This window comes from Carcharhinus amblyrhynchos, unplaced genomic scaffold, assembly GCF_965287045.1.
Source record: "Carcharhinus amblyrhynchos unplaced genomic scaffold, sCarAmb.v2.hapA scaffold_38, whole genome shotgun sequence".
NCBI classification, from domain to species: domain Eukaryota; kingdom Metazoa; phylum Chordata; class Chondrichthyes; order Carcharhiniformes; family Carcharhinidae; genus Carcharhinus; species Carcharhinus amblyrhynchos.
The window spans coordinates 2686920-2699873 of NW_027649779.1; the positions used below are offsets into that span (position 1 = coordinate 2686920).

The 12954-nt window shown below is 43.9% G+C and overlaps 1 gene segment (V, D, J or C); it reads right to left on the reverse strand.

The window, feature by feature from the left end:
- The window catches only part of LOC145362388 (Ig heavy chain C region, secreted form-like), a 31249-nt gene extending 23198 nt beyond the window's left edge, over positions 1-8051 (reverse strand). Inside the window, 4 exon segments of the C gene segment in view lie at positions 1798-1925; positions 5963-6271; positions 7164-7466; positions 7670-8051. Of these exon segments, the coding sequence occupies positions 1798-1925; positions 5963-6271; positions 7164-7466; positions 7670-8051 (1122 nt within the window).
- Positions 8052-12954: the final 4903 nt, after the last annotated feature.

The window sequence follows — 12954 nt, forward strand, 5'->3', positions numbered from 1 at the left end:
AGCATTGGTACTAAATGGACAAATTAGATCTCATTACGCAGGGATGTAAAATGCGATTGACTGAGAAATGTGTCAGAAATTATTATTGATGTATGTTGACAGAATGTAATTGGTTTTAATCTAATATGAGGTGGGAATGATCGGTAAGAACATCTATAATTGATCTGTTATTGATTGTACAAGTTAGATTCATAGGGAAGGTGCTGCCGCTCTATTCCAGAGCCACTTAATCCTCTTGGTGATCTCCAGGCAGCTGTATATTTTGCTTTTATTTTCAATTAATGTTACCCCCTCACACAGAGATATCTGTCTCGTGAGTTTTATATTGTCTGCAGTTAAAGACAATCTCAAATTGTCAAATTACCCACAACACTAGTCATAATTTAGAAATTTGTAATCGATGATGTGTTTAAGTGAAATACACCTCAATTTCTTCATTTCACGTCATGATTTGCATATCTGTTCTGGATGTTTCCTCTATCCAGCTTGTGGTTTGCCTGTCTGGGAAGTATTTCATCGGACGATATAAAGAGAGGTACACTCTGGTAACCCACGCTACAGCGACACTGATAGCGTTGCTTTAAGAGGCAGTGCATAGAAAACTATCTTCTGTCACACACTGTCCTGCATTGGCCTCGAATGAAGATGACATTTTGCTGTTTAGGATTACCTGAAACTGGTCAGTGACAGACCAGTTTATGCGTGAAATCGCCGCAGTTCTCCGCATTATTCACTCACGTCTCTGGATTTTCTCATGAAAAGGCAGCGATGAATGTGTATTTAAACGGATAGGTCACTGGGTGGCAGAGTGGCTCTTTCACTAAAGGGCCTTGAGTTCAACCACATCCCACACATGACTGGGAAAAATCCCTGCCTGGGAAAGAGGGGAAAACCGTATAATAGGGAAAATGGGGCAGAGTTGATGGGTTTTGAAGAGAAAGGAATTAATCCAAGCCAGAGTTGGTTAAAATTTCATTCAATATTTATTTTAAAAATTCAGAGAATATTTTACAGTGACATTTGTTTTAAGCAAGAAAAGTGAACATAACGATCGAGCTTCACATTGAGAACAGAAAACGTGCACAGGGAATCCATCAATATTTGTACATCTGGTACACACACCAGAAAGAGGAAACAGGATCTTAATAGAAAGAGGAATTATCAGATATGAATGAGGAATGAAAAAAGTTTCTTAACTATACATGGTATTTAATCTATTAACCACAATTACATTATAACAAAAGTGCTTCGTATATTTCACACTGAAAACTGAAATAATGTCTACCATTACCTCAGTTACAGATTCAGAATGGCAACCTGAGAATTTTTTTCCTGATACAGTCACTGACAGCAGATATTGTTTCTGTGTCATCCAGAGATTTTGATATCATCTGTGGTAAGTCTATTGCGTTCAAAATTCAACTCATTGTTTGATCTGTAAAAGAAAAATACAATATTGGAGCAGATGTTTATGATACAGAAGTGATGTTAGGGGTAAGTTTTTCACTCAGAGGGTGGTGAGTGAATGGAATCGGCTGCCGTCAGTGGTGGTGGAGGCGAACTCGCTGGGGTCTTTTAAAAGACTTCTGGATGAGTATATGGGGTTTTATGGGATTGGGGGTTATAGATAGGTGTTGATGTGATCGGCGCAACTCGTGGGCCGAAGGGCCTGTTTGTGCTGTAGTGTTCTATGTTCTATGCAGTAGATTAATATTGGAGTTTTTAATCAGTGAAACATTGAGAGATTTTCAAATCCATTCTGCCAGTTTGAAATGTGAGTGAGTTGAATCATCCCACCTTCACCAGAGTGACGGCAGTGCTGTAGCACATGCTCAGGAAGAACAGGGCGATGAATGTGGAAGCGGTTGTCCAGATGTTGCTGTTATTATCCTCATTGTCTTCAATCCAGATGTGATCGGTGAAGTCTAGGGGATGGAGACCAGGAAATGAAATTAGATTAACTTATTGATCCAGGGAATCTTATTGCTATTTTCCTTTCCCCCGTTCTCCTTCATAAACTGTTAATGTAATATCTGTATAATTTTCAACATATATCTACTATTAAGTTCAGGGCATTCAGTAGCCGATCTCCGTAATTATTTTCACAGTTGATTTTTTTTTACATTCCTTGGACAGTCCATGTCAGAAGGACTGAAGATGTTTTCTTGAGTTTCAGTTCATTTTTGAACATTTCATAGCATTGAAGAATGTTATGACTGATATGGAGGAACATTCACTGATCAATGCTTGTTTTCACAGGTGTTTACTGATCTGTAAACTGTGAGTGCTGCTGTTTAAGAGCCGGGATGTAATTTCCGATCTTTTCTCATTGATGGTGGAAATGCTTAGTAGATCGTGAGCTTAGATTCAGTTTCTCAAAGTGTTTATCGATGCAATTTGCATTTGTGTGTATATGTATGAGAATCTCGTGGTCTGCATTAACCTTTGGTCGTGCGTTAATGTGTGTGCATGAGGGTTAATGAACGTGTTTATTTGCTTGCGCTTGTTGATGCGTCTGTGTATATTTTATTAGGCTGACATTGTGGATGCATGCCTCTTATTGTGTGAAGTCTATACATGTTTACTCATGCCACTCACAATGTGTGCATGTGTTCATGCCTATTTTAATATGTTAATTTCTGTCACACGAGGATGGTTTCCTTCCCATTCTGTGTGAGTCTGTTCCTCCAACTTTTTTTGTGTGTGCGATTCTGTTAACATGTTACTGTCTGTATATCCGTGTTGATAGTTCTTCATAACGATGTTTGTGTTTCCGTGTGCTGCAATGTGTGCTATGGTGTTCTGTTCTATTTGAGCATGGTAATATGTTGCATGTAAAGGTTTGACTCTCTGGCCATCGATGTGCAGTCTGTTAATGTGTTTATGTGTATTTTCCATGTTTGAGTGTTAATGTGTAGAACATTACGTGTCTCTGTATCTATATTCCTGTCAGGGTGAAAATCTGATAACATGTATTAATCTGAGTGTACGTAAGTGCTTGTGTATGTATGTGCATCTGCATGCAAGTGCTTCTGTCTATAATGTGATTATACATGTATCTGTTTGAGCTTGGATCTGTGCACCTATTTGCATATGTTTATGCGTGTGTTGTACTTGTGTGTTTGCATGTCTGTGTGTGTGTGTGTGCGTGTCTGTGTCTGTGTGCCTGTGAGTGTGTGTGTGTGTGTTTGTACATATTTGATTATTTGTGTTCATGTTGTTTTTCTGCCTGTTTGTACAAGTGCATGTCAATGAGTGCATGTGCGTGTGTATGTGTGTGTGTGTGTGGGGGGGGGGGGTCTGTGTGTGTGTGTGTTTGTGTAACTGTGTGTGTGTTTGTGTGTGTGTGTGTGTGTGTAAACGTGTGGGTGTGTGTGTGTCTGGGTGTGTGTTTATGTGTGTGTAAGTGTGGGTGCGTGTGTGGGTGTGGGTGTGTCTGGGTGTGTAAGTGTGTGTGCGTGTGGTGAGAGACAGAATGAATGTATGTGTGCCTCTATACATTTGTGCATGCAAGTATTTGTGTCTGTGCGTATTTGTGTATGTGTATTTTTCTTCGCGTATGTGTTGCCCATGAGTGTATTTGCGTGAACGTGCGTGTTTGTGTCTGTTTGTGCATATCTTGCATGTACTTATGGTGTATGAATACATATATGTATGCATGCATGTTTCTCTGTGTTTTTGTGTATGCATTTATGTGTGTTGTGCATTTGCGTGTTTTGTGTTTGTATTTGAATGTGCTTGTCCGTTTTTCAGTATGTGTGTGTGTGTGTGTGTGTGTGTGTGTGTGCGTGGTGGGGAGTGGGGGGATCTGCATGCGATTGGGTGTATTTACTTGTGTCTTTCTGTATTTGTGTGCACATGTGTGAGTTTGTGTATTTGTGCGTGTATTTGTGCATTTGTGTCGATGTGTGTGTGTGTGTGTGTGTGTACGCGCGCACACACACACGTCTATGTGTGTGCTTATAATTATGGCACTCCTGTGCAGTATTGTCAGTCTGTGTACTTTTTAATTGTTGCTCCAAGTTTTACTGCAATCATTAACTGAACATGATCCAAACAATACGAATAATGGACTATATCGTCAGTGTTTGCTGCATGAATTTATTTTATGTCAGTGCCACGGTGACATCAGGAGCGCGACTGAAATAAATCATTTATGCATCTCAGAAACCCAGGGACAGACAAGTGAAAATCAGTGAGGATTCTATTATTTGTTTAAATTTGTATCATGGGAAATCTGTGCCAAAACATGACTAACAGGAACAAGAGTATTGAATCATGTTTAAATCATGTTGCACAAGTACATACGTATTACAATGATTGAGATAATGATATTTCAGCACCTGGAGCAAGTAAACCAGGAGCTAATTTGTGCTGTTGGGTCCTTATAGTAGATAGCCGTTCACTTCCAAGCACAGTGGTAGGAGAGTAAACTCAGAGTTTCCCTCTCTCTACCGGGTGAAGCAATGTCCCTGATGGTTCTAACCACTGAGGAAGTGGAGGTACAATGGATTAAACGTTCCTCCTCTTTTCATTGGGGAAGTAGTGGTACATGGGTTAGCTACTGCTTCTGCCCTCTCTTCTTGGGTGAGTAGGAATCCGGTATGTTAGGAATTTCACCCTCCCTCTCTCTGATGGGGAGATTATTACTACATGTTTCTGTGTGACCCTCACTTCAGTTCCCAGTGGGTGCGGTGCAGCAGCTTAACGCTGGTATCCATGGATAAAGACATGGACAATGAGAGAAGCAGGAACTCCCAGATCTAAATGTCGGGCTTGTTTGTCAGAAGTGTTGAAATTGTTGGATTTTTCCTCAACGAGAGGAAAGTCAGCAAAGAGATTTTGCAGAATCCTGTGATGAATGGGTTCTACTCTGTCTCGAACCCAGGGTCTATCTGAGCAGGGTGAACTGGTTCAACAAGACTTGTGCCCGAAACTGGAAACATCTGAGTCAAATCAAAGATATATAATGGAAGTAAAACTGAAAAACAATCAATTAAGCAATTGGGTATTTCATTTATCGTTGGGGGAAAATATTTTATTATTTTTGTTGAAGTTTTTAATGGAAACGATTGATTCTCAATCACATGCCTTAACGATTTTCTTCAGTGCAAGGGAAATGTCCATAAAACTGAGTTTACCGCTGGATTTGTCAACTGTCCTGTTGGTGAACTTCAAGGGGATGGCTTCATGTCCCACCACACAGGAGTAAGAAGCGCCGCTGGACCATTCCTCTTTTTCAACGGATAACAGGCTGTACATGAAGAAGGAGCTATTGCCGTTCTCCGCCACCACCTCGGTGTTCCTGTAGTTCCCGGGATTCACCGGCTTGTCGTTGACGGTCCACTTGACGAAGATCTCTCGGGGGGAGAAACCTCTCACTAAGCAGCTGAGGGAGACGAAACTCTGAGCGGAGACTTCTTCTGCCGAGAGCAGGAGGACAGAGACGACCGGTTCCCGTGGATTTGGATCTGCAGAAAATGTACAATAAATATCAATAAACTGGAGAATTCTGGAGACAATGAAGCGGCTGGTTAGATATCAGAAAAAATATGCTGCAATTTCGATTGTAAAATTTTCCATTTTTGATTTGCAGCTTGGAGGAGAGGTGAACGCAATTGTTTTCTCAAATAACTCAGGGGGGCGGACTGGGGAATTTCCGAAAGTTTACAGCGCAGAATCAGGCTGTTCGGCCCAACTGATCTACATTTTGTTTTAGTTTTCTGTGTTTTATGTTCCAGATCAGTCTCGCCCCTCCTTATTTGATCTAAACCCAATAGCATCGCCTTCAGTTGACTTTTCATTCCTCGACACATCAAATTTTCCCGTAACAATATCTATAGGCCCAGAGTCTTTAGTTAATCGAGTTTCTACTCAGGGGAGACCATTATTGCATTGACTGCTAAATATTGACCATTACTCGACACAGTAACACATTTATTCTTTCAATCTCTCAGCTCACCTGTTTCCTTGTGGATGGATTTTCTTAAAGGAGTCGGTAGATCCTGATGGCTCACCACGCACTCAAGCACAGCCCCTCTCAGCCAGGCTTGTGTCGAGATGTTTAATTTGCTGATCACGCTGTCAGGGTCCACTCCCGGGTTTTCGGCAATCTCTGATTTCAAATACTTCCTCTCTCCGATCCAGGACACGTTAACGCCATCAGGAGCATGAGAAATGATGCAGGTTAAAGTCGAGGTCGCCTCCAGTAAGAGCTGTTCTATTGGTGGTGGCTGTATCGTCACTGTAGGAACATGGCACTGGGAAGGATCTGAGAATGAGGAATGAAAATCAACCCAAGCTCACCCTTCAGATACAGGACAACAGTCTTCAGCCTGAAGAAGACGAAGTCACCTTCAATCTCTAACTATCACCTTTCCGCTTCAACAGGCGATGAACAATCAACTTGTTCTATGAACTTATTCCCTTTATTAAAGTATTGTTGCAGCGGTACAATTTTCATGACTCAACATTGCAGGATTCCAAAACAAATACTCAGGGAAACTCAGGGAAAAAGTACTGACCGATGGTTTATAAATAGGGTGGGTGCACTTTCCAATATTTTACCCCTATGCTGTGACCTGTGAAACAATCCGAACCTTCTGTTTCTCCAAATCTTACCAGCTGTCTCAGGAAAAAGCTGACAGCAAGGCAACCTCGCTCACTATATTACTTCAAACCGGAAAAGATCACTCTTTGAAGGGGAGGCAGTGGCATATGCTGTTGTCAATAGACTTACAAACTCGAGCAAGATTCTGGGGACACAGATTCGAATCTCATCACTGTAAGTTTGAAATTTGTGTTTTAAAAGTTCGAATGGATATCATGAAGCCATTGTTGTAAAACCCCTCCGAGTTCACAAATGATCCTTAGCAAAGTAATACTGCTGTCTTTATCTGGCCTGGCATGCATGTGACTGCAGATGCACAGCAACGTGAGTGACACTTAAGTACCCTCAGGTTTGGGAAATAAATGCAAATCTCATGAAGAAATAACAAAAAAAATGTTTTTTTCTGATGAAATTCTGAACGATGCACTGTCCTAATGCAAAAAAACTACATGACAATAATTTAGTTGTTCTACACTTTTAACCAAAATTAACAGATCCTTTATTCCAATTAACATCGGAATGATATACTTTGTCTTCTGTTTGAGTCTCTTACCCTGAGATGCGCTAATGTTCAGACTCTGAGTGAATCCTTGATGAGTGACCTGGCAGGTATAGACCGCTTTGCTGAACCATTCCCCAGCGGAGACTGTCAGCCGGCTGCTGGCCGAGAAGTTCCCGTTCACTTGATAGGCGGGAGAGGTGACAATTCCTGAATGCACGGGTTCCCCATTCTTCAGCCACTTCACCGTCAGTGACTTTGGCTGGAAATCGATGATTGAACAGAAGATGGTTGCAAATTTGCTGCTTGAGATTCCTTCACTGGAACTCACGGTGAGGATAACAGTTGGATGGATATCTTTTAGATCTTCAGGAAAAATAAAACGTATTAGTCATTTCTTGCAGAAGATGTGGATCAATTAAACTTTTGTCTTCATTTGTAACTCATTTGCAGTCAATAGACACTGACCGAAACAATCCAGGGGTCCGGATTATGCACATCTATTTAAAAGAGTGATAACCAAGACCCTACATGTTAACCACAGTGTTTCTGTCTTCAACAAGCTGCACAACACTTACAAGGTATTTTAACGCTCTTGACTGAACTGCTGTGTTGAACCTCACAGTCAATTTTGGGGCATTCTCCCGCTGAGTCGCTGATGGTTAATTGGCTGCTCAGGGTGTAGGTTCCCTTCGTGTTTCTCACTGACGGGTAAGTCTTAAACCCACTGGTGATCTGCTGCCCATTTTTCTTCCAGGTCAGTTTGGAGTCATCTGGAGAGTAATCCATCGCCAAACAGCCGTAGATGATAGAGCCGTCGGGGTTCTTTTGCTGACAGTAGGAGACCAGGCCGTAGAGATTGGGCGGAGATTGTTTCGCTTGGAAAGAATAGCCAATTGAACAAGTTAGACTCTTATTTGCGTTTATTAAGTCAACAAACATATTGTTGCAAATAGGTTTCTATATTAGATATAGCCCTTGGCGTTAAAGGGATGAAGCGATATGGGTAGTAGGTGTGATCAGGATATTGATGAGCTCTGACCAAAGTGAATGGTGGAGTAGGTTCAATGGGCCGAATGGCCTACTCCAGCTTCTATTTTTCATGTTTCCATCTCGAACACAGATTAGAATTATGAGCTTTCCCTAATATTTCCCGATTAAATCTTTCATCCACCTTTGAAGTAATGTTACTTCTATCATTTGGGAATCGTTATCTCTGTAGAAACTCATATCCCTGTCTCCACTTCTATCAAATTAGAGAGAAGAAAAAACATCCTGATAATCTCAAAATGGTATATCATTTATTGGATTAACAGAGAAAAGCAAAAATTTTCTCCACTATTGCAGCAACTATTTAGTTCTCAACAACAACACTTTGTGATGAAGACGTTCTCTCTTCATTCAGACTATCCACTCACCTGATGAGGGAGCTCCAACAGCTTGTGATTCCAAATAAACCTGTTGGACTTTAACCTGGTGTTGCGAGAATTCTTACTGTGCCCACACCAACCTCAATCCGGCATCTCCACACTAGTTTTGGAACTTGCCTGTGTTCAAACTGATTGATGCCCCTTCCTTTCTCCAACTCACTGTCCCTCACTCCACAAAACGGAGATTAATGACTTTACTTCAATAATACCTCCGGAATGAATACTTACTGAATGATCAGGAATCTCTAAATGTGATTATAAATTCAAATAAATCCAACATTGACTAATTGAAAGATCATATATTCATAGCAAGAGTTGGTCATTCGGGCCCTGAAGTTTCCTCTATCATTCTCTGACATTATAGATGAGCTGATTGTGGTGCTAGCTCTATTTTGAAACCCCCTCAGTCCGCCCGTCCATCACCCGCTCTCTGCTCATTTCCCCAGCTCTTTGCCCTTTCCACTGGCTCTCTGATTTCCACAATGGATCTTTTTCTCTTTTATCTGGCTGTCTGTATTTCCACCTGGTTCTGTACACTTCCCTCCAGCTCTGTGCCCTTTTCCCCGGCTCTCTGCTCTTTCCCTCAGCCCCCTACGCTTTCCCTCAGCTCTCTGCCCTCTGTCCCCGGTTCCTCCCCTCTTTCTCCTTTCCCCCAGCTCTCTGACCTTTCCCACTGACTCTCCTGCCCTTTCCCCTGGGCTCTCTGCCCTTTCCCTCGGCTCTCTGGTCTTTCTCCTGTCTCCCTGCCCTTTTTCGTGCCACCCTGCCCTTTCTCCTGGTTCTCTCCCCTTTCCCTGGTCTTTCTGCCCTTTCCCCCATCTCTCTGCCCTTTCTTTCAGCTCTCTCCCCTTTCACTGGTCTCTCGGCCCTTTCCCTCGCCTCCTGTTCTCCTCCGACTCTTTGTCATTGCCCCTGGCCCCAAGCCCCCAGCGATTCCCTCCAGCTCTCTGCACTCCCAGGGCAGCTCCCACCTTTGAACACCAAACTGCCACTTGAGATCTTTCTTCTCTCTCGTTGCAGACCTTCCCCACACAGATTCAGTCAGTGTGAGTGAAAGAATGTGAGTGTGTGATAGTGAGTGATTAAATGATTGAGAGTGGATGGTGATGGTGACGGAAGGTGGGTAAGCGAGGGTGAGTGAGTGAAGTTCAGACGATGAGTGATTGAGGATGACTAAGTGTGGGTGAGGGTGAGAGACAACATAAGAAATAGGAGCGGGAGTAGGCCATCTAGCCCCTCGAGCCTGCCCCGCCATTCAATAAGATCATGGCTGATCTGAAGTGGATCAGTTCCACTTTCCCGCCTTCTCCCCATAACCCTTAATCCCCTTGCCTATCAAAAACCCATCAACCACGTCTTAAAAATATTTAGCGAGGTAGCCTCCACCACTTCAACGGGCAGAGAATTCCAGAGATTCACCACCCTTTGAGTGAAGAAGTTCCTCCTCAACTCCGTTCTAAACTGCACCCCCTCCCCATTCTTGAGGCTGTGCCCTCTAGTCCTACTGTCCTTTCTGAGCGGGAAGAACCTCTCCACCTCTATCCTATCCATCCCTTTCATCTCTCAATGAGATCTCCCCTCATCCTTCTAAACTCTAACGAGTACAAGCCTAGTTTATTCAGCCTCTCCTCATATCTCAACCCCCTCAACTCCGGTATCAGCCTAGTGAACCTCCACTGCACTCCCTCCAAGGACAAAATATCCTTGCGCATAAGAGAGCGTGAGTAAATGAGGGGGTGTGAGAGAGGGTAGGTGAGTGAAGGTGGCTGAATGTGAGTTAAGGTGGCTGGATGAGTGTAGGTAAGCAAGATTGAAAGAATGAGGGAGAGTGAGTGAGGGTGTGTGAAGGTGAGTGGTGGTGGGTGAGTGAATGTGAGTGAGATTGAGTGAATGAGGATGAGAGAGTGAATGTAACTGTGTAAGTGAGGTGTGAGACTGAGTGAGTCAGGGTGTGTTTTTGAGGGTGGTGTGTGAGGGAGAATGAATGTGGATGGGTGGGAGAGTGAGGGTGAGTGAGTGAAAGTGTTTGATGAGGATGAGTCATTGAGGATTTGTGAGTTAGGGTGCGTGTTTTTGAGTGATGATGAGTATGTGAGCGTGTGTGAGTGAAGGTAGATGCGTGAGTTTGAGTGAGTTTGAATGGGTGAGGTGGCGTAAGTGAGAGAGAGACAGAGAGATGGTTATTAAGCTTGAGTTTGTGGGGGTGAGTCTGGGTGATTGAGGGTGGGTAGTTGAGTGAGTGACTGTGAGTGAGAGTGAGTGAGATTAGATGAGTGAGGGTGGGTAAGTGGGGTGAGTGTGTGAGTGTGAGAGAATGGGGTGAGTGAGTGAGGGTAAGTGAGACTGAGTGAGACTGGGTGAGTCAGGGTGGATTAGTGGGATGAGTGAAAGAAGGTGAGTATGAATGTTGGTGACTGACTGAGGCTCTAAGTCAGTAAGTGAGGTTTAATGAGTGAGGTTGATTGAGTGATGATGTACGAGTGTGGGTGGCTGAGTGACAGTGAGTTAATGAGGGCGCATGAGGGTGATGCGTGAGGGTGAGTGCGTGTGAGTGAGTGAATGTGGGTGCGTGACTGAGGGTGTGAGAGTGAGTGAATGTGAGTGAGTCAGTGAGCGTGTGAGAATGAGTGAGTCAGAGTGTGTGATTGAGGTTGAACGAGTGAGGTTGAATGTGTGTTTGCGCGTGAGTCGGTATGAGTGAGTGAGGATGGATGAGAGTGAGTGAGCGAATATGAGTGAGTGATTGTGAGTGAGTGAGTGTATGAGGGTGTGACGATGAGTGAGTCAGGGCGTGTGTTTTAGTGAATGAGCGAGGTTGAATGAGGGTTTCTGAGTGCTTGTGGGTGAGTGAGTGAGAATGGATGACAGTGAGTGAACAAGTATGAGTGAGTGATTGTGAGTGAGTGAGTGTGTGAGGGTGACTGACTCAGGGTGAATCAGGATCAGTGAGTTTCTGAGGGTGAGTGCATGAGGTTGAGTGCGTGAGGCTGAGTGAGTGAGGGCGAGTGCGTGAGGGCGAGTGCGTGAGGGTGGGTGAGTGAGGGAGTAAGTGTGAATGAGAATGAGTGAGTGAGGGTGAGTGATTGTGGTTGAGTGAGTGAGGGTGAGTGAATGAGGGAGAGTGAGTGAGGGTGAGTGAGTGAGAGAGTGTGTCAACCAGAAAAGGTAGGTAAGTGAGGTTGAGTGAGTGAAGTTATTTGAGTGAGGATGAGAGATTGAGGGTGAGTGAGTCAGTGTGGGTGAGGGTGAGAGAGTCAGTGAGCCACCTCCTCCTCTCCCTCTCCATCGATCTTTTCCCGATTCTCTCCATTGATCAGCTTTCAGTAACAGGGCTGTGTAAAGTCAGGAATCAGTGTAGATCACCGGGCAGCTGCTTTAATGTCGGGGCCTTTCTTTCAGAAACACGGATCAGTGAACAAATAGACAGACTGAGGGAGCTGGAAGGGAAGCTTCCAGCAAAACTAGGGTCACACAGGAATCAAACACCAAGTCTACACCAGTATTGGGGAGCCAGGCGGACTTAGTCTCAGCCAGATCCCTTCTTATTGATTGTGTCTTTGTGTCCGGTGTAACACATGGAAATCCCTACTTCTGACCTCATGTTGGATGGAATGTGTCATTGATGAAGCAATAGAAGATTGTTGGTCCCAGAACAGTCCTCTGCCGAACTCCTGCAGTGATTTCTCAACTTAGATGTTTGACCTCCAACAACCATCACCATCTTGCTTTGTGCTAAATATGAATCCAAACAGAGAAGAATTTCCCGCTGAAACTTATTCACCGGAGTTTTACTCGGACTCCTCGATCCCACCCTCATTCAAATGTTAGTGGGGGAGGGGGAGGGGGTGGCCGAGGTGCACAGTGATTAGCGCTGCTGCCTCACAGTTCAATTCCCGATATGGGTCATTGTGTGTGTTAGCAAGTTCACCCCGTGTCTGCTTGGGTTTCCTTCGGTTGCTCCTGTTTCCTGCCACAGTCCAAAGAAGTTTGGGTTCAGGGGACTGGCCGTGCGAAATTGCCCCTTAGTTTCAGGAGGACGAATTAGACTAAACACATGTGGTTATGGGGATAGGGCTTTGGTGGGATTCCTGTTGATGCAGACTCGATGGGCAGAATGGCCTCCTTCTGTACTGTCGGATCTTGTGATTCTATGCTGTGATGTAAATGACAGTCTCTCTGACGTATGTGAGGTGGAGAGTGCGTGAGAGGGTGTTTGTTGTGTGTATTTGATAGAAAGAGAGTGTGAATGTGTGTGTGAAGGTACCTGTGTGTGATAGACTGTGTTTGCACATGTGTGACAGTGGGCTGCGTTTATAAGAGGGGGCAGTGTGCCTATTGGAAAGTAAAATAATCTGTTCATGAGTGTGTGGAAGCGTGCATGGGATTGCGTGTGAGTGAGAAAGATGTGTGCAATG